Source organism: Hoplias malabaricus, chromosome 17 (genome assembly GCF_029633855.1).
Source record: "Hoplias malabaricus isolate fHopMal1 chromosome 17, fHopMal1.hap1, whole genome shotgun sequence".
Taxonomy (NCBI): Eukaryota; Metazoa; Chordata; class Actinopteri; order Characiformes; family Erythrinidae; genus Hoplias; species Hoplias malabaricus.
In genome coordinates this window covers 21600561-21622574 of record NC_089816.1, presented here as the reverse complement: position 1 = coordinate 21622574, position 22014 = coordinate 21600561, and the positions used below count along the sequence as shown (strand labels likewise).

The window sequence follows — 22014 nt, the reverse complement described above, 5'->3', positions numbered from 1 at the left end:
ACTGTTCAGTCTCTTTATCAGAGTTTTTGAGATGGAGCTTTGTTCTTATCAGTTTTTTCTTTTAGCTCTGTTTGAGAACAGAGCAACACTAAGAAACCCAGCTGTGTGTCTCACACTGTTCACCTGCAGAAAAACAGCTTTATTCCACTGAGCTCTGTCTATTTGTGATATTAAAACTAAACCTAAAGATACTGTGATGAATCCAGGCAGGATTTACGTGGTTTTAACATGTTTTATTAGCTTCTCCTCTGCAATGTACTTTGATTTGCTTCAACAAAGAGAGAAGTGCATCATCGAGGAGATACCAGAGGACACACTCGTCACAGGTGAAGGAAATACAGCAAAATACTACACTGAAACTTTTTTTATATATTTTAGATTTTGTCATTTATTTGCGTTTACAAGCTGAGATACTGTAGTAATTCATTAATAGAATTATTCATTCATGTAGCACATACAGTTCACAAGGTCATATTCAAATTTTTGGACATGATTTTAAAACATGGAGGACTCAGCAGGAATAACTGTTTTGTTTACACTTGTTTTTCTATCATCAAAGAGAGTACATTTATATTGCTACAGCATTAGAATAAAAAGCAGATGATGTGCTATGAATGAACTTTCTAAATAATCCAATGAGACATCATGTACAACACAATTTATTAGCTTTAAAAAGGCATAACTACAGGAAAAGGCAAATACATTTTTGATGAAATGAAAGTTGACATTATATAAATATATATATATATATATATATATATATATTTACAATGTATATCAGAGCAATCGTTATGAATTTTTAACACTGTGTAGAGCTGCTGTTAAAAAATGCAGAACTTTAAAAATTAAACTTCAAATTCAAATTCAAATATATTAATTTTAAGGACTAGCAGTACATAACTACATTAAAAAATAAATAATAAATAATTAAGATTAAAACAACAAATTCTACAGTAAAACTAAACCAATGATTGTTTGTCAGGTTATTTTTTTCTAGAGCACTGGGATGAAAAGAAACAAGACAGCTCTCCACATCTGGGTTTAACCGTCACTGTCAAAGACCCGAACAATGAGGTAAGTATGAGGTAGTAAGGGACAACATCGCAACATTGCACATTTGTCTTACATGTATTTTTTAAATATCTGTGACCTTTTAGAGCAGGCCCCTCTCTCTGATTAATCTCCAGATGTAAATACATATTATTAATAACATTCCCTGTTGTGTTTGATGCCCAGGTTTTGCTGATGAAGCGTTTTGGGAGATATGGGAAGTTCACCTTCACATCCCATTCCTCCGGGCAGCACTTCCTCTGTGTGCAATCAAACTCCACCCGGTTCTCAGTGTTTGCAGGAGAACGTCTAGTCAGTTGAAGTTAGCCTATACCTTATATTAGCCCTGTGTTGTATTTCACCTCATTTTATTATATTTTGTATATTGTTTAAATGGAAACAGTGCAGTTTTGTATAAATAGAAAATAGTGATTATATGGTATGTTGCATATTCTAAGTGAAAACCACCTCCTCTGAAGAAAACACATTTAAATATTACATTTGAGTGTAAATTATCTCTTTTGACGCAGAATAGAAATTAACCACAAGACATCACATAAAAAAGTGACGGTGTATACAAATGTGTTCTCTGTAGAATATGTCAGTTTTCATTCAAAAAATCAAACAAACTTTTTGACCAGTGCACCCAAACGGTCTGTATAATGAATATGAAAACAGCAATGTTTGTATTTACTTGTCGTTTCCTTTGTGTTCTGACACTCATTTAAAGTTATTCTTAGACTCTGAAGACAAATTATTAATCAGTGTCTATAAATTGCTCCAAACCCACAGAAGGTTCATCTCGACATTCAGATGGGGGAACACTCCATCGACCCAACAGTAGAAAAGACCAAGGACACGGTGAAAAATATTGAGTTTAAAATAAAACACCTCATCGACCAGATCCAGTACATCAGCAAACAGCAAGACTTCCAGAGGGTCAGAAAACATTCAGTAAACAATTACAGCTCACAGAAACCCCCATCACTGTAATTCTGACCACATTTCCATTATTAAGAGAGATTTAGAACTGTTTATAAGTTATTACTCTGCTGTTGTTGCAGGAGCGTGAGGAAACGTTTCGGCAGATGAGTGAAGAGACGAATGGAAGTGTTTTGTGGTGGGCAATGATCCAGACCTCAATTCTCCTCGCTGTGGGATTCTGGCAAATGAGGAGTTTGAAAAACTTCCTAATAGAAAAGAAACTGGTTTAACTTCCTAAGTTAAAGGCATTCTGGACAGAGTTGGACTTTACATAAATAAATCGTAAATTGAACATTCCTATTGTTGTCAACTATCCTTAATTGCTAGCCTGGCCAAAGGAGATAGGCTAAAAAAATCAAAGCTAGTATTGGTGTAAAGTTTACGTCTATTGAAATAAAAACAATGAAATAACATTTAAAGAAATCATAAAAAAACAAACAAAAATCATAAATGAAGAAGGAACCAAAGTTTCAGGCTTTTCTCAGAGAAAGTAATCAACGCAGACCTCCAAAAACACTCCAAAGCAGATGCTGATTCTTCTGAGTTTACCCTGCTTTCAAAATACATCATCAGAAGGGTTTTTCCTAGTCATCACAATGGAAAATTTAACATCACTGCAGATCCAAATCAGGAAAGTAAACTTGTTTACATCAGGTGGTTAAAATTTCCATTTTGGCTGGAGTGCTCCTTTTATCTAAACACAGGCTTTATTTAAAAATTACCTGACACGATTGTCTTAAAGTTAGTCAGACTTATTATTACATTACTGTTCTGTAAATCATGTTTTGATCTGTTATGGACTGATATATTAAATTATTTTATAGACTATATTAGTTTAAACATGAACAGCCTCATTATATATTTTTTTCCTCAATAAAAAAAAGATTAAATACAAACTGGTTGAATAAAATGTAATATATATATATAATTTATTTTAAGCTGTTGAAACTATTATTTCTGGGAAAGAGTGAGATGAGATTTTTAAACCTAGAGTAAATTATTTGCTATGTTATCAAACAACCATATTTTCTAGTACAATATTAGTTAACACAAGTAAATTATTTAATAATCATTTAGCTTTTGGGAAGCATACAACATGAACTTTTAGACTGAATTTGAATTAATGGGTTAACATCAACGGTCAATTTGATTTGCATGTACTCATTTAGATAATTATACGAATTAATAGTACAGATTTGGTAAGAGTCATTATCTTGAACTAACTATAATGTAATATTAATATCGCGGATCTGATGAAATGGCCAGTAGATCAACTGTGGTAACTGTGCTGCGGTTTTTCCATTCGTTAGCAGCGAGCTAACTGTTAACCTAGCCGTTTGTGTTCTGAGGAAGAGTTGAGTTGTTTTGGGCTGTGAACCCATTTCATACACTTTAAAGGTAATCTTCATTCATTTCACATTAGTTTTTTTAAACTGTATCGCAAGACAATATATTAGCTACGTATTACGAAGCTTAAGTTCTTATTTGTCGTCCACCTTAAATAGTTCCGGGGAACGTAAATGCATTTAATGTGGAACAGGAAATTTCTAGTAAGAATAACACTCCGGTCTTGTTTTGACAGTTTTTTTTTTTTTTTTTTTTTTGGAGTTCAGCTAGTTATCTTTCCACCATAAAGGCACCATAATGTAGACTAAACGTTGCACCATTTTATGTGGAATGAAAAAACAAACAAGAAGCTTAAGCTAAATTAGTCTTTCATATACTTAGCTCTTTATTCTCCTATAAGCTAGCAGAACTCCTCATACACATTTGATCAAATTTATACATAACCATTGTATAAGGTTATGTATTTGAGCCTATATTTGAAATCTCTCTGAATTAAACAGATAATGTCCCAGTGGATTTGCTGTAACTGCTGCTTCCAGTCTCCAGGACCTGAACTTCAACTGGCTGTCACAACCTGTGGACATATCATCTGCATTGTGTGCTTTCAAAAGGGTAATTTGGGTTTTTATGTATTTTAATTAAGTAAATTTATACATTTAGCCTATGTCTCTGCTCCTCATGTCAGTACTTTGTAAACGTCTTAGACTATTATTTTTAATACGTTAAACTAATGTTCATGCAGTAAACATTAGCGAAACCATATATATAATGCCGATTCATTATGTGTATGTTACAGTTTAAAAAATAAATAAATAACTTGCATTAATTTAGAAACTTGACAATAAACTGTATATTTGCACACAGCTTGAATCTCTGCTCATTGTTTATTAGAAGATCCAGCCCTCTGGTGGCTGTATTGTAAATTTACAATGTGTCTCAGATGCTGTTTGTTTGCGTTGGTCATTGTTGCTTTTTATATTATTATTTTTAGGAAAACCAGGCGAGTGTTTGATCTGCAAAACGAAATGTCAGCTCCATCGTCTCTCAGACAAAGTAATATGTGTCAGACATTTCTGTTATTGGGGATTTATCATTTTTTATCTGCCTGATTATATATTTTAAAATTTTTTTTTCAGAGCAGCTCAGAGGTGAAGGTGCTGTTCTCTGACCTCAGCGAAATCACAGCCAAATATCTCTCAGAGATAAACAAGGTGATAAGTACATTCACTGTGCTTTTACAGTCCACAACCCAACCTCATTTCTTACAGCTGAAGTATTCTGACAGTCTGCCACTTATTAAAATGTAGGTTTTTTATTCTCCAATTTAGGTCCTGCATTTCCAGACAAAGCATCAGAAAAGATTACTATCCCACTATCAGCAGATGGCAAGAACTGTTTTCTTCAGTCACATTATTTCTATATGGTTATATATATAGCATTTGACAAGTGTGTGAATGGATATTTCTTTGTTGTTTATAGAGTGAAAATATGAAGGAGACTTTAATCAAAATGCAACAAGAGATGCAACAAATGTCAAAGTGAGAATTGTTTGAAAACATGAATGAATTTGGAGACAGGACTATTCAACATTTCACTCAGGAATTGTTCTGTACTTTTGTTTTCCACAGGAAGATTAAAGAGAAGAATGCCTACATATCAAAGTTGGAATTAAGTCTTCAACATCAACAGTATTTCTTCTTAGACTTCTGGATACATAATACATTTTTGTATAGGTATTTCATGTATATCAACTGTGTTGTATAATCTGTGTTTGTTTCTCCTCTTGTTCCAGACTGGTCTCTCAGTCTAACAGGGATCTACACTCATTAACAAATTTCAAACCAGGTGAAGTGAAACAGTTCCTTAACACAGTGGGTTTTGATTTTTAAAACCAGTTTAATAAAACTCATTAGTTTAGAAAAACAGCTTTACTGCAGTGGAAATTAAAATATGTTTACAGTTCACAACAAAATTCAGAATATTGATATGATTGTACAAACTCTTTCTTCAGTGCTTTTTTCTTACAGCAAAAATAAGTCATTTTTATTGTTAATATAAAATAAATTTTATTTTTGTACAATTATTTTGGCGTGCCAAGACAAATACATTAATTTCAGTGTGATATTCCAGTTAGGCTCTGGACCCACCGCGACCCTGAATTGGATAAGCGGTTACAGATAATGAATGAATGAATATTTTCTGTTGTAATTTGTGTTCTAAAATAAATATTTCTTGGAGCAGACTGTGGCCTGACACAGAAACAAACACCAGAGGGAGCCACTGAGACATTGATTAGATCTTTGTAACCAAATGATGAAAGCATTGTTTAATGGTTGTTTTACTATTGAACTGGTCCCATTCATTAATATCTTTGCACTTCTTCATGTACAGCAGTGTCCTCAGTGAAACACATCCCCTTCTCTTCTCCAGTGTCTCTGTCCCATCATTTATCTGGTTCGAGTCTGTGAGTAATAGCAATGTCAGCATTATTTCATGATCAGTAAACTGTTCCCTTACTCAGCTTATATATTGGGTGGAAATGGACTTGTCAGTGTTAATTAATAACAAATCAATCAACACCAGGTACACACACACATTTGTGCACTAGGAGCAGTGAGCACACACACCTGGAGTGGTGGGCAGCCATTCCCAGCCCAGGTGGGACTTAGGGCCTTGCTCAGGGACTTCAGCTCTGAATGTTGCAGAAGGCAGCACAGTTCCTTAAATTTTAACAAAACCCTTCAATAAAAAAAATCTATATATTTTTAAATGGTTGCAGCAGAAGGAAAAGGGAAACAGGAAAAAAACAATAAAAGGAACAGAGAGTCAAATCAGTTACAAAAGAACAAAACAAAGGTTGACAACATATAAAGACAAATAAGCTCTGATAGTATCTGATTTGTATTTGTTCGCCAAATAGTCATTACCCCCAGCCCCCCACCACACACACACACACACACAGTCTGTTTGTGCTGAATGGCTGTAAATGGTTGACATATGGAGCCTGTGGCAGTGTGTTTGTTTTAGCTTTAGCTCAGAGACTGGGGGTCGTCTCCAGGCTTTTCCTCCTCCATCACAGCAGCTCACAGAAAGGTGATCCAGTCCGTTTAAACCCAGTGTATCCCAGCTCCATTCATCATATTGTCCCTCATTAGTCTGAAGTGTTTGGATAAGCTCTAGCATTGATGGAGTCTGTGCCCACCGCAGACTTAGAGAAGAGTTAGAGCAAAGCAGTGATGATGTTGTAACGGTCTGGACGTGGTTTAGAGTAAAGTAAACGCGGGAAGCTCTAGAGACAGTTAAGCTTCACGTTCACATTTCAGAACTCCACTGATATCAGTGTAAAGCATTTCTAGCTTTAAAGTCATTATCAGCAGCAGTTTATTCACTATAATGTAATCGGAATTATTACTGAATCAGAAATCTTAATTTTACTCAGTTTGACTGTCTCTTGAAGTGTATTAGACTTGATCTTATTTATTTTGTTGACGTAAAACACTTTGAATTGCCTGTGTGGATAAAATGTGCTACAGAGATTAACTTGATTACATAGATGTTCCAACATATATCTGTGAAATAAGTGATGTCCCCTGAGTGTGAAAAAGACATTGTAATGTTTAGCTTCTGTTCTAATATGAATATTAATCTTTAGTAACACAAGGGGGCACCAGTGAACCATTTTTGTTATAAACTGTATGTAAATACAGTAGAGTTTATAAAAATTTATGGTGTTTTCTTGCTGTGCAGTCACTGATAATCACTGATCATAGATTATTATAGATATTTGATTATTCTTCATTAGGGTTGAAAGCGAAGAAGTTGAAAGCAGGGCATTTTCCCATAAAGTACGTTTATTTTAATTACACATATGTAATTATTTCTGTCAGAATATTATTATTATTTTCTGTGCTAATAAAGCTGTGTTGAAATTTTTTAGCCAGAAACTTCTGGAAGAATTTCAAGATTTTGTCTAATCAGCCCTCCACAAGATGGACGAATTGGTTAGTCCGCGTACAACAAATACCATTTCTCTTTCTACTTTCCTGTGCCCCGAAACTTCAGGACTGTGTGTGATGTACAGCTGATGTATTGTTTTATGTTTGTTGTTGTTTATTTAAGGTACCGTTCCTCACAGAGCAGTGAGTCAGGGCACGATGGGCAGCCAGTCAGTGAGAAGTGCCACTGTCAGGTATTTCATCACACATTGCAGGATTTGTTATTTAACCCAGAACAGTGCTGTTTTGGTTAGACCTCTGAGGTGGTCATTCTGTTGTGGGTTCCTTGCCCATGTAAATAAAATCGCAGAGATTGTCCCAAACAGCTTTATTTGTGTCCTGTGGTAAACCAAATAGAAATATGAATAAGGCCAGACTCTCCAACTTGAGCTTAGACTGAAAGGTAGTCCTCTGTTAATTTTCATGCATTATTGTAAACCAACAGCTGCTCCTCAAACTGGAGTCTAACACTACCCCCCACTAAACTCCCACTGGATGAAGCTTGCTGGTGTAAGGGGGGTGGGGTGGGGGTTTGTGGGGAGGTTACTAATTGCATGATGTCACAGCAGTGTTAGCTTTTTATAACACCTGGCAAAAATTATTGAATCACCACGTGTAGAAGATGTTGAACAACTGGTCATACTCCTGATACAGGCATGACACTCACTACTGAATGACCACAGGACTTCAGTGGTCTATGTGTTTTCTGTGTGTGTATAAAAGAAGAATAATAGCATGTCTCCTCTGTCCTCATTCGCAGTAGAGAATTCTGTGGTAGTCTGAAGGAGCCGAAGATGTCCTCTTCGAGTAGCGCTCTTTATCGCAGAGATACTCCATGGGAAGCGTCCATGTTCAATCTGACCTACAAATTCCCCTCCACCTCCTCCCTGGGACCTCTGCCATGACAGATCATAATATCCACCTTAAAATATCCACACTCATAGAACACATAGCTATTTATAAAGGACTCCAGCATGAAGCCGCTGTGGAAGCACTAAGCAGTGCGTGTGTGTGTGTGTGAGAGAGACTAAAACAGAGTAAAACTATGCATATTTATGCTTATTCAGAGCAACTGTAACCATTTGTAGTCCCCCCCCCTCTGCTGTACATTCAGGTTAACTAGTGCTTTGGGGCATGAAATAATAGCCCTCTTGGTGCACTGCTTGTTTCCATAAATGTCTGTGTATCTGCGCTAATCGATGTCAGACCTGGCAGTGGATGTTCATTTTAATTCTCTCTGATTCACCGTGTGTCAGCTGCACCTGAGAATCTGAGCATTTATTCCCCTAAAACTCATAAATACCACATCACTGAATCGTTTAAACCTGCTCACAATCTCGCAGCATGGTGTATGACTTTATTAAAGCGATTGTAAGATGTTGATCTGATTTGGATGAGGTTCTGTGCCATTTTATTGTACATTTCTAAGAATCGTGAATCTTGCGTTTTGAGGCGGCCTTGTAAATTTTTGAAGACACCTGCACAGTGACACCTTTAGTTAATTTTCTAAATGACAGCAAGTGAACACATCCTTTACGAGGAACAAATTTGATCAATTGGCCTAGTTAAATTTATTTTGGGGAAAATAGTAACCACAAAGCTGTTGTGAAATCCAACACAAGCAGTAATTACATGTTAAAACACTTTAACAAACACGTCATTTCACTTGCAGAGCACTGGGCAGTGGAACTGTGTTCAATGCAGTGGTAGAGTGCCATCCAATAACATTTGGTGTTTGTGATCCAGAACTAATCGTACAGCACCAGTACCTGACCACACATATGTTCTAATGCCTGCCATCATATCCTCACAGCAATGTTTCAGAGGAGTAGAGACTCTTATTGCAGTGAAGAGGAACATACTCCTGATTATTGAAACAGACATTTGAAGGCTGATGTTGTGTGTTTTGGCAGAGTGACCGGCCCTCAGGTGTTCTGAGGGGGTCCATTATGGCCTCCTTTTCTGAAAAGTTTGGATACCCCCGGGCTGGAGATATTTAAGGACGTAATAAACGAACTCAGAGCCAGAATGAGTCACTGCAGAAACCCAACCCTGTCGCTGTGAGGCATGAATAAATCAAACGCTGCGCAGAGAGACACGCTGAAAGTAATTGTACCATCGCTCTAAACGACTTGTGGAACATGGCAGATTTGACATATTAGAACAACTTCGGCACTCTTTCATTTCTCCTGTTTTTTTCCGCTGCTGTTTGATCTGTGCTGGGCCTCGAGGCGAGAAGGCTCTCCTCACTGTTCTCTGTCCTGTCACAACTTTCTCTAACGTTCTCCGAGATTTACTCTCAGGTGCTCAAGTGCTGCCGTGTACACAGCCATTACTTTTATGTGGATTGTTTAAGGGACAATGTAAAGTGCCACTGGTTACCTGGAGGCGCCTGACGTTTTGAGGTGCTGGAACTTATTTAAGCCCTCGGTTTCCTTCAGTAATAAGTGCATGGGGATTGCTTCAGGAAATGGCTTTTTAGGGCCAAACTCAAATGTCCGCTTAGTATTCCACAGAGAAGAGGGGAATGTTAAAATCTCAGCTATGCGTTCTCAGTGGGTACAACAACCTGGATTTATACAACAAGGAGAACGTGTGTGTGTGTTTGCACAGTTTCAGGACTCACTTATCCTGACTTGGTTGTAAAATCAAGGTCAGTGTACTATTACAGAACGGTTTAGTTGATGAAATTTTGTTAAATATTGATAAATGTTGTAATGTTTCTTCTGAAATGAAGGGTGTTGATCAGGACGTGACCCACTTCACCTCAGTTTCTTTTCAGAAGGTATTTCACTAGACTTTTGGAACATTGCTGTGAGGATTTGATTTCATTTGGCAAAATAAACAAAAATATAAAAGTTAGAGAGGTCTGCTGCTGATGTCGGGTCATAAACACCAGCTTGTCCCAAAACTATTGCATAGAGATCCATCACTCAGTCCAGTGCGGGGTGGATGCCCCTCTAGTCCACATTTGGCATTGGGCATGGTGATTTTAGGCTGTGTATGCAATGTGTCAAGCTCAAGAGTAGCTGAATTAATTCACTATAAGGGACTTCTACAAGGTTTTGGGCACTGTGTGTGTGTGTGTGTGTGAGAGAGAGAGAGAGAGAGAAATTCTGTCGTCTTACTCTGGCATCACACTACATTACAATTTCTCTCACTCCACACTAAACAATGTCCTTCTGTCTTTACCTCTGTGTGAAGGTTTGTTCTGTAACGGCTCACATCTGGAGACTGTTTTCTCTCTGCCGCGGTGGTACAGCAGTGTGGGGCATGGTGTGTGTGTGTGTGTGTGTGTGTGTGTGTGTGTACAATAATCACTTCCCACAATTACTACAACAGGAAAAAAAGCTCTTTGGAGGCAGTTAAATTTCCAGGCTGCTCACCTCTCTGGAATGCATAGGAAACACACAATCTCTGTGGAACCCGGAGATCGGAGAACGAACTCAAACTCAACGACTTTAAAACTTTCTGCACTTCAGGTTCTGCCAAACCTCGCATGCCAGAACTTACAGAACATGAGCGTGAAATCACTTATTTATTCTTGGGATGAAAACTAATTATTGTGTTATGACAAAGAAAAATCTCAGAAAGTTGCGTGATTGAACTGTAGAGGGCACCATACAGGAGGAGGAAGAAAGTGCTTGGAGGTTCAAGCCGTGGCCAAAACAAAAGATGAGAACACATAATAGCAAGGTAAACCACAACGTAAACAACAAATAGACAAGAGATGACAACATTAAATAGGACACACAAACAAAAGCTCTCTGTAGCACCCAGTGTTCACTGTGTCAACATTGAACGCAGTGGACACAACAGACTTGAAGAAAACAAACCAGAACATGACAATACACCAGTCTCCCTTTGTGTAAAGTCCTGCCTGAAAGTCATGTCCCCTCCTTGTTGAGTTCTTTGTGCTGTAGCGTTCGGACGCTCTGGGCCCGTGTACAGGTTTGTGTGCATGTTTCTCCACCTGGAGCTTGTTATTTCTCTGAGTTCAGACTCACCTCTGCATTGCCACTGGCTCTCGATCTCAGACTGTAGAACTAAATAAACCCAGCCTGTGTTCCCCTCTCTCTCAGAGAATCTAGAACAGAAACAAACCCAGTCTTAGCATTCCACTCTCTCTATGGGAATCTAGAGCAGGAGCCAAAACATCTTGGTCTGATTGTTCCAATCTTACTAAAAGACTCTAGAACAGGAACCAAACATGCCCAATGTCAATGATACACTTCCACTAAGAATATCTAGAACAGGAACTGTAACAAACCCACTGTGAGTTCATAACAATGGAACCAAAACAAACGTAGTCTTAGTGTTACTTTCTTTCAGAAAGAATCTAGAACTGGAACCAAGCCCTTAAGGCTGACAGGGACACAGTTCCCCTCAGATGCTGGCACAGTGGAATGGTGTTTAATGAAGAAGGCGTGGTGGGGGATTGAGTTACTCGAGTCTTGCTGCAGTCGGTTCTAATCGAATGTGAGCGTTACATATGTTCGGCTGATGGAGACTGAACAATGGCTTAATTGTGTTTTACAGCTGTAGAGGAAACATTACACACTTCATTAGAAGACAGCAGTTGAGTAATTCAGTCGCACAAGTCACAACCGCACTTGCACAACACACACAACAACTGACACAACAACATTGGAACCACAACACTGACCCAAAAACACTGACACAACAACACTGACCCAAAAACACTGACACAATATTGACCCAATAACACCGACACAACACTGACCCAAAAACATTGACACAACATTGACCCAATAAAACTGACCCAAAAACACTGACACAACAGTGACACAACAACACTGACCCAAAAACACTGACACAACATTGACCCAAAAACACTGACACAACATTGACCCAACAACACTGACCCAAAAACACTGACACAACATTGACCCAAAAACACTGACACAACACGGACCCAAAAACACTGACACAACATTGACCCAACAACACTGACACAACATTTACCCAATAACACTGACACAACATTGACCCAACAAAACTGACCCAAAAACACTGACACAACATTGACCCAAAAACACTGACCCAAAAACAGACAACAAAACACTGACACAACACTGACCCAACAACATTGACCCAAAAACACTGACACAACATTGACCCAACAACGCTGACACAAAAACACTGACACAACACTGACCCAAAAACACAGACACCAAAACACTGACCCAAAAACACAGACACCAAAACACTGACCCAAAAACACAGACACGAAAACTCTAACACAACAGCACTAACCCAAAAACACAGACACCAAAACACTGACCCAAAAACACAGACACCAAAACACTGACCTAAAAACACTGACACAACAACACTGACCCAAAAACACAGACACCAAAACACTAACACAAAAACACTGACCCAAAAACACTGACACCAAAACACAGACACCAAAACACTGACCCAAAAACACAGACACGAAAACACTAACACAACAGCACTAACCCAAAAACACAGACACCAAAACACTGACCCAAAAACACAGACACCAAAACACTAACACAAAAACACTGACCCAAAAACACTGACACAACAACACTGACACCAAAACACAGACACAACAACACTGACACCAAAACACTGACCCAAAAACACAGACACCAAAACACAGACACCAAAACACTGACACCAAAACACTGATACCAAAAACACTGACCCAAAAACACTGACACCAAAACACTAACACAAAAACACTGACACAACAACACTGACACCAAAACACTAACACAAAAACACAGACACCAAAAACACAGACACCAAAACACTAACACAAAAACACTGACTCAACAACACTGACACCAAAACACTAACACAAAAACACAGACACCAAAAACACAGACACCAAAACACTAACACAAAAGCACTGACTCAACAACACTGACCCAAAAACACAGACACCAAAACACTAACACAAAAACACAGACACCAAAACACTGACCCAAAAACACAGACACCAAAACACTAACACAAAAACACTGACTCAACAACACTGACCCAAAAACACAGACACCAAAACACTGACCCAAAAACACAGACACAAAAACACTGATACCAAAAACACTGACCTAAAAACACTAACACAAAAACACTGACCCAAAAACACAGACACCAAAACACTAACACAAAAACACTGACCCAAAAACACAGACACCAAAACACTGACACAACACTGACCCAACAACACAGACACCAAAAAAAATTTACACAACAACACTGACCCAAAAACACAGACACCAAAACACTGACACAACACTGACCCAACAACACTGACACAAAAACACTGACACCAAAACACTGACCCAACAACACAGACACCAAAACACTAACACAACACTAACCCAAAAACACAGACACCAAAACACTAACACAAAAACACTGACCTAAAAACACTGACACAACAACACTGACCCAAATACACAGACACCAAAACACTAACACAAAAACACTGACCCAAAAACACTGACACAACAACACTGACACAAAAACACAGACACCAAAACACTAACACAAAAACACAGACACCAAAACACTGACCCAAAAACACAGACACCAAAACACTAACACAAAAACACTGACTCAACAACACTGACCCAAAAACACAGACACCAAAAACACTGACCCAAAAACACTGATACCAAAAACACTGACCCAAAAACACAGACACCAAAACACTGACACAAAAACACTGACACAACAACACTGACCCAAAAACACTGATACCAAAAACACTGACCTAAAAACACTAACACAAAAACACTGACCCAAAAACACTAACACAAAAACACTAACACCAAAACACAGACACCAAAACACTGACCCAAAAACACAGACACCAAAACACTGACCCAAAAACAGTGACCCAAAAACACTGATACCAAAAACACTGACCCAAAAACACAGACACCAAAACACTAACACAAAAACACTGACACAACAACACTGACACCAAAACACTAACACAAAAACACAGACACCAAAAACACTGACCCAAAAACACAGACACCAAAACACTAACACAAAAACACTGACTCAACAACACTGACCCAAAAACACAGACACCAAAACACTAACACAAAAACACAGACACCAAAACACTGACCCAAAAACACAGACACCAAAACACTAACACAAAAACACTGACTCAACAACACTGACCCAAAAACACAGACACCAAAACACTGACCCAAAAACACAGACACCAAAACACTGACCCAAAAACACTGATACCAAAAACACTGACCTAAAAACACTAACACAAAAACACTGACCCAAAAACACAGACACCAAAACACTAACACAAAAACACTGACTCAACAACACTGACCCAAAAACACAGACACCACAACACTGACCCAAAAACACAGACACCAAAACACTGACCCAAAAACACTGACCTAAAAACACTAACACAAAAACACTGACCCAAAAACACAGACACCAAAACACTGACCCAACAACACTGACACAAAAACACTGACACCAAAACACTGACCCAAAAACACAGACACCAAAACACTGACCCAAAAACACAGACACCAAAACACTAACACAACAACACTAACCCAAAAACACAGACACCAAAACACTAACACAAAAACACTGACCTAAAAACACTGACACAACAACACAGACACCAAAAACACAGACACCAAAAACACTGACCCAAAAACACTGACACAACAACACTGACACCAAAACACAGACACCAAAACACTAACACAAAAACACAGACACCAAAACACTAACACAAAAACACTGACTCAACAACACTGACCCAAAAACACAGACACCAAAACACTGACACCAAAACACTGACCCAAAAACACAGACACCAAAACACTGACCCAAAAACACAGACACCAAAACACTGACACCAAAACACTGACCCAAAAACACTGATACCAAAAACACTGACCCAAAAACACTGACACCAAAACACTGACACAAAAACACTAACACAAAAACACAGACACCAAAACACTGATACCAAAAACACTGACCTAAAAACACTAACACAAAAACACTGACCCAAAAACACAGACACCAAAACACTAACACAAAAACACTGACACAACAACACTAACCCAAAAACACAGACACCAAAACACTGACCCAAAAACACAGACACCAAAACACTAACACAAAAACACTGACCCAAAAACACAGACACCAAAACACTAACACAAAAACACTGACCCAAAAACACAGACACCAAAACACTGACACCAAAACACTGACCCAAAAACACTGATACCAAAAACACTGACCTAAAAACACTGACACAACACTGACCCAAAAAAAATTTACACAACAACACTGACCCAAAAACACTGACACAACAACACTGACACAGCTGCATTCTCACAGCCAAACTGACCCCTTAAAACAGAATCAAACAAACATTACAGACTTTCACATTGAAAATAGTAAGGCTAACTCTTTTAACTTTTCAGCGCTCTTTGGAAGGGCACAGGACTCCTTTAGATGGGCAATGCCCTCTGAGCCCATCCGTAGACACTTCCCTGTTAGGGGCTGATTTTAGTTTGTTTTTCCAACACAGACACTGTGAGTCTCACTCTCCATCAACTCAGGACAGGAAACAAACTCAAATCCCTCAGAAATCTCCACACATCCCTCTCTCTCTCTCACTCACTCACTTACACACACACACACACACACACACACACACACAAAAAGCGTCTTTTCACACCTCTGTTTCTTCGAAGCTGTGTAATCGTGCGGCTTCCGCAGGCGATGACAGAAACACGACGGCAAGTCACCGTTTCAGGCAAATCACGACACGCTCACAGCGATGGTAATCTCTCTCTCCATTCACATCTGTCCTTTATCCTCCAGGAGCACCTGAGTGCACACACCTATTCTGCCTAAAAATATCCGGACGGCTCTTTGAGCCCATGAAAGGCTACATTTCTGTTGTTTTTTCTGGTTGAACGTTGATGAATAAGAGTTACTTTATTAATCCCCTTGGGGAAGTTGATTCTCTGTATTTAACCCAACCCAAATCTGTGGTACTGAACACACAAACACACAATAGAGCAATTTTCAGGTAAACACGCTTGGGACATTGAGCAAACTGAAGTAGTGTGATGCCAGCCACAGCATCAGGGGCGCAGTTTGGGGTTAGGGACCTTTCTCAAGGGGTTGGGGATGGGTAGTGTTTTTACTCCGATTTTGATTAATCCAGTTTCCACCTGTGTGCTCGTTCACACAACACTGCGCGAAAGCTTCCTCCAAGGTACAGTGCCACTTTTTTACTCTCTGCACCTAGAACAATGTCATCTGAGAATGCCATTCATTCGGCTCCATCAGTTCAACATGCTTGGAGGACAACACTGCATCAGTTCAGCACAGTTCGAGAGGAACCCTAACTGTTCATTCTGTCGTGTTCGCTCTCAGACTGAGTGATGAGGGAGAGGGAGGGCCTTTGTACCCTCACAGAAAAATCGAAAGACAGGGACTGCACTTAGGTTTGGACTGTAACCATGACAACAGATCCGGGGTCTGTGTACAGCCGCTGGTTTACCTGCTCTGTTTGGGGCCAGGCTTTTTAGTTTCAGAGTTTCTTTTCAAGTTCAAAATCACTAGAATATTTCACTTTGATTGTGGTGATTATTGTGATTATGTTAGGGTTTGTCTTGTGTGAGGGAAGCGGTTTGTGTGTGTGTGTGTGTGTGTAGTGATTAATCTCATGTGTGAAGTGGTTATGGAGTCATGTTTGTTTTGATATTCCTCTGAAATTGCTGCTGTTCTGTGGTTAACGTGCTGTTTTTCATGATCTGTTCTCTAAAGCCCTCTGTGTGTGTGTGTGTGTGTGTGTGTGTGTGTGTGTGTAATGTGGTTATGTCTAACTCTCACTTTTCCTTGTCAGTGTTTTCAGGTGGATTTTCCAGAAGTGTGTCGTAATCTCGTTCCCTTTTGTGTGCAGTGTGATGGTGTGTGTGGAGGTGTGTGTGTGTTGTGCGTTGTCTCCCCTCCTTAACTCGCCTGGTTTGTTTCTGAGTCTCAGTTTTAACTGAACCTGTCAGAAATTGATCCCACATTTATCCAGTACACCATCACATCTTGACTACACACACACACACGGCTTCAACCCTCAGTCATCTGAGTAATTACAGGAAACTAATCGGACGCTCTCTGCAGGCTGAGTTTAATTTGAGCAGTGTGTTCCCAACCTGTCGAGTTCAAGAACACCGTTCTTCATCTCCGTGTTCTTCTACGGATCTGTTTTATTTCACAGTGACCTGCGTCACCTCCATCTACAGAACTGCTCTGGAGCAGCTGCACATGAATTCCCAGTCCCACTGGCATGTGTGCATAAAGGACCCAAAACCCAGAAGCTGTGAAGGCGCCCCCTGGTGGTCAGCAGGTGGCCGTACAATCCGCTGAAGGGGTTTTTATATAGAGCCGAGTCTGAGATTGTTTCTCAAAGCCCTGACTGCAGTGAGTCGGGTTACATTTCTGTTACATTGGTTACGTCACTGATGCCTGGATCCTTCGTTTACAGCAGAGAAATGCAGCCTTCACTGAGAGGAGGGTCCTGTGTATCCTTCACTTCCTTCACTTACCCACAGTTCACTGCACGTCGTCACAGAGGCAAAATACAGTAAACCCAAAATCCCCAGGTTAACGTTTTCCTTAATAAATAACGGAAAATATGCAAGTGGACGTTCTTTCCTTCTCTCTCTCTCTCTCTCTTTCTGCAGATGTCCCACACTTGGAGGATTTGAGGATTCTTTGATGATCCTCCATCGCACGCTTCAGTGATGTCATTGCACGCTTGAGTAATGTCATCGTGGCGGCGGGCATTTCTGCAGGAAGTGCAGAGAGAGGCTGAAAGACAACACCGAGATTAGGACGCTTTTGTCACGGTTCTGTGGATGACTTTAAAGACCCTGGCTCTGCTCCCATCCTCCAGATTCCTGCTCTTTCTTCTCTTTCTTTCTTTTCTTTGTCTCTCTTTCTCTCGGTTCTGTTCCTGTACCCCTCCCTTTTCTGTACGCAGCAAGGTAAACATTTAAGAGAGAACTGCTAGCACTCATTAAAACAGAGAGAGAGAGAGAGAGAGAGAGAGAGAGAGAGTGAGTGAGTGAGTGAGTGAAGGGGGTTGTTTTTACTTCTCTCTTTTCAGACAGAGTCTTTGTTGCGGAGAGTGGACCTTTGTAAGCCTCTGAATGAGGGATAAATGCCAACAGAAGCTCCTTTCTCTGAAAGGAAGGAGCAGGTTTCCCAGGTGTCCTGGACAGGGTTTCCGCTTCACTTCGCCTCCGAAAAGTTGCACAAATCAAAACAAAACGAGACAAAACTAAAGTAAAAAACATGAGGAGGAAATCCGTTCTGGCTCAAAATACACTTCTATAAAAAACACTGATTCTATTGATTAAAGGCATTAAACTCCCAGGTTATTATCTAGAGCCCATTTTCACTCTCCACCTGATCCGAGTCACGACAAAATAAAAGCTGTAAACAAACCGAGTTTAATCTTTGCATCATTTTATTGGCGATGATAAAATGACTTTAAATGTTTCAATGTGACAAACAAATATTAATATTTTAACATAAAAAGAGGCAGACTGTACAGGATTGTCCATACAAAGAAAACTAAATACTAATGTTCTGTATTTATTTAACAGCTCATATAAATATTTTACACTTGATATATGCTACATAGCTTACATTGCAGCTATAAAAGAAAACAAACAAACAACTGATATTGTTCACTTTTGGTTCAGAACATTTATGTAATGCCCAATTTCAGAAGAAAAAAAAAAACGTTGCACTAAACAATAAATAACTAAACCTGCTGTTTTTCAGAACCACTGAAGATTTCTGCTTTGGGTTAAAAACTAAAACAAAAACAAAAATAAATGTGGGCTTAAGTGCCTCCCTGTGGGTCCTAATCTTTGCAGCAGTCTGATCAGCACCTCCCCTTCACTGAGAAACGGAAATAACCAGGCCACTGGGTCAAGACTGTCTTTTTTCTAGTGATGCACCAAAACTGGTCTAAAATAAAGAGAAAACGGCTGTTTCTGAAGGTGGCTTTTTGTCAGCTGTTTATTTCCAGATTCTGTTCCACCTTAAATACTGCAGCAGTGACATTCTGGTGCTTCTGACCATTTAAGGTGGAACGGAACGGAACGGAAAATCTGAATAAGAAGTTAATTTTAGCTTTGTTACAAAATGAAGTTTATTGCCCTCGGTTGTTGAGGACGCTTTCGTGGCACTGTGTCATAATCATTTCAGTTCATTACTCTCCTGTTTTCACAAACTCTCCGTACCTTAGGTTTTGGACTTTTCCAATAATGTTCATGTCATTTTCAAGGGCTGCTGTTCATGAAGCAGTCGAAGGCATTATACACAGTTTCTATTTAGTGGTCATGATACAGATGTGTCCATAGGCAAAACAACACAGAAAATAAAACACACAAAGACAAAGGGCCACCTGAGCGAGAGCAGGAATCTGGGGTACCTTAAACACGTTCTGAGTTTTCCTTTTTTCGGAAAAACATAAAAAATACTTTCTCCATAAAACACAATAAGCACTTCTGTCTGTTTTCATTTTTCATTCCAAAAAACAGATATATATTTAAATAAATCGATATGTTTTGTAAATGACTGTAAATGACGTCAGCTTGTACCGAAGACGAGGGTCTCATTCCGACAGAAAACAAGCTCCCAATGTTTTCAGAAAATCCCCCACCTTTAAGAGATCTATCAGTTAGTGAGTAAATGTAATTGTATGTGTATAAAGCTCCTTGGAGATTCAAACTCCTCCAGCAGCGGGAGCTCTTACATTCTGCAGAAATTTAAACACATTTCACTGCAGTTTAGTGCTGATCCTTTTTGGCCCCGACCAAAACATTTGAAACGGATGAAAAAAAGAGGTGATAACTGTCGTGACAAAAAAGACCAGAGTTTGATGCTCCCAGTAGAGAGAGTGGGAGAGAGAGAGAGAGAGAGTGGGAGAGAGAGAGAGAGAGAGTGGGAGAGAGAGAGAGAGAGAGAGAGAGAGAGAGAGAGAGAGAGAGAGAGAGAGAGAGAGAGAGAGAGAGAGTACATTCATTCTATTCTGTACTGTAGATTGTCCAGAAGTCCCTGTTCACTCCTGGATTTTGTTTTTCAGACACAGTTTGTTCTGCTCAGTTTTTCTTTTCTCTGTGTTCAGTTCTTTGCATTTTGCTCATGTTTTGTCTAAAAAAGTGTTCAGTGTTCATCTAGTTTATTTTTTCCAGAAAGTTCTGTGTTGTGTTCAGTGTTGCTTGCGTTTTATCAGTCCTCAGCTTGTCGTGTCTGAAATGATTTTTCCAGGTTCAGGATTTGTCCATGCTTTCCATTTCTGTACCTTTTCTCCAGCGTGTGTTTGTAGAATCCTGATCCAGTTCAGAAACAGTTGGCGCTCAGATGCTCTGTAGTTTTTTTTTTGTTCTTTTAGGCAGTGAATTTTGTGACCGTTTGGTCCGAGATCTTGTTTATATGTGTATGTGTATGTGTGTGTGTGTGTGTGTGTGTGTGTGTATATATAAGTGGTTTTCAAGTGGTTCTGTGGATCCGGAGAGAAGCCAACATCACTGCGGTGGGACTCTAGACCAGACTGTAGACCGGGCCTTATTCTCAGACTGGGGCTAACACTGGTAGTGGATGTGCTGGTGCTGGTGGACCTTCCCGTCCACGTGAGAGTGTGTGTGCGTGTGTGTGTGTGTGTGGATGTCTGTGAACATTTTGGGGAAGATTTTGGGGGCATTTTGTGTGAGGAGGAGCTGTTGTTGTTGTTGTTGTTGTTGTGTGATGAAATCCTCATAAGTCACGTCCTTCTCCGGCACCGGCCGTTCTCTGGGGGTCTGCCGAGAGCCGTTCGACAGAACCGGGGCTGAGATGGCGGTTCCGGAGGAGCAGTGTTTTTTGGACTGACAGAACCACAGCAGGATTGTTCCCAGGATGAAGACTACTCCTGCTGGAATACCGATGATCACGGGCCACGGAAGAGCTGGAGACGACACGGACGGAACCGAGGGGAAGTGAGGCTTAGAGTCTGGAATAAACGAGAGAACAAAAAAACAATGAACACTGAGGTGTGATACAGGGAAACGCCTGGTCAAAACCTGTGAAATGTTCTCCACTAAAGCTGTCCTCAATATTCAATTTGGGTTGAACATTGTAGTGGAGATGTACTCAGGTTGTATTGGGGTTATATTGACGGCCGTATTGGGCATATATTGATGTTGTATTGGAGTTATATCAAGGGTTGTGGTTGGGTATGCTGAGGTAGTATATTGTTATGTTGGGGTTATATTGAGGGTTGTTTTGGGGTTATATTGAGGTTGTATAGGGGTTATATTGAGGTCGTATTGAGGTTGTATAGGGGTTATATTGAGGTCGTATTGAGGGCTGTTTTGGGGTTATATTGAGGTTGTATTGAAGTTGTATAGGGGTTATATTTAGGGGTATACTGAGTTAATTGTTTCTATATTGGGGTTGTATTGAGGGTTATTTTGGGGTTATATTGAGGTTGTATAGGGGTCATATTGAGGTTGTATAGAGGGTTGTTTCGGGGTTATATTGAGGTTGTATAGGGTTTATA

The 22014-nt window shown here is 39.6% G+C and overlaps 3 protein-coding genes across 9 annotated transcripts in view; 2 read left to right on the top strand and 1 right to left on the bottom strand.

The window, feature by feature from the left end:
- The first annotated feature begins 196 nt into the window (after positions 1–196).
- si:ch211-255i20.3 (transmembrane emp24 domain-containing protein 11) lies at positions 197–2264 on the top strand. Its single transcript, XM_066648709.1, has 5 exons — positions 197–326; positions 983–1074; positions 1237–1362; positions 1843–1989; positions 2115–2264. Exons 1-5 carry the CDS (start codon positions 197–199, stop codon positions 2262–2264), a joined length of 645 nt encoding a protein of 214 aa, XP_066504806.1.
- A 240-nt stretch (positions 2265–2504) lies between these two features.
- On the top strand, positions 2505–8741 carry LOC136673828 (probable E3 SUMO-protein ligase RNF212). Of its 7 annotated transcripts, XM_066649564.1 has the most exons (14): positions 3130–3233; positions 3345–3432; positions 3882–3993; positions 4373–4434; positions 4518–4592; positions 4710–4766; positions 4861–4919; positions 5010–5069; positions 5174–5226; positions 5773–5845; positions 7184–7226; positions 7319–7382; positions 7501–7570; positions 8137–8741. In XM_066649564.1, the coding sequence occupies exons 3-14, from the start codon at positions 3885–3887 to the stop codon at positions 8279–8281; spliced, it is 870 nt and encodes a 289-aa protein (XP_066505661.1). In that variant the 5' UTR covers positions 3130–3233; positions 3345–3432; positions 3882–3884; the 3' UTR covers positions 8282–8741. The 7 variants fall into 7 exon arrangements, with proteins under 7 accessions (XP_066505662.1, XP_066505661.1, XP_066505666.1 ...); XM_066649565.1 differs by lacking the exons at positions 3130–3233; positions 3345–3432 and adding an exon at positions 2505–2688; XM_066649569.1 differs by having other exon boundaries at positions 3159–3432; positions 5010–5042; positions 5776–5845.
- Positions 8742–18932: 10191 nt separating this feature from the next.
- The window catches only part of fgfrl1a (fibroblast growth factor receptor like 1a), a 55521-nt gene continuing 52439 nt past the window's right edge, over positions 18933–22014 (bottom strand). Inside the window, exon 7 of the mRNA XM_066648940.1 lies at positions 18933–21465. Coding sequence (XP_066505037.1) covers positions 21059–21465 — 407 coding nt within the window. The 3' untranslated portion in view covers positions 18933–21058. The remainder of the gene's footprint in view (positions 21466–22014) is intronic.

Coding starts and splice junctions, on each gene's coding strand:
- LOC136673828 (XM_066649565.1), top strand. CDS start 3,885: ATGTCCCAGTGGATTTGCTGTAACTGCTGCTTCCAGTCTCCAGGACCT. Junction 5,070..5,173: donor TTAAGTCTTCAACATCAACA/GTATTTCTTCTT, acceptor CTCTTGTTCCAG/ACTGGTCTCTCAGTCTAACA. Junction 5,846..7,183: donor CATTTATCTGGTTCGAGTCT/GTGAGTAATAGC, acceptor ATTCTTCATTAG/GGTTGAAAGCGAAGAAGTTG.
- si:ch211-255i20.3 (XM_066648709.1), top strand. CDS start 197: ATGAATCCAGGCAGGATTTACGTGGTTTTAACATGTTTTATTAGCTTC. Junction 327..982: donor AGAGGACACACTCGTCACAG/GTGAAGGAAATA, acceptor ATTGTTTGTCAG/GTTATTTTTTTCTAGAGCAC. Junction 1,990..2,114: donor AACAGCAAGACTTCCAGAGG/GTCAGAAAACAT, acceptor CTGTTGTTGCAG/GAGCGTGAGGAAACGTTTCG.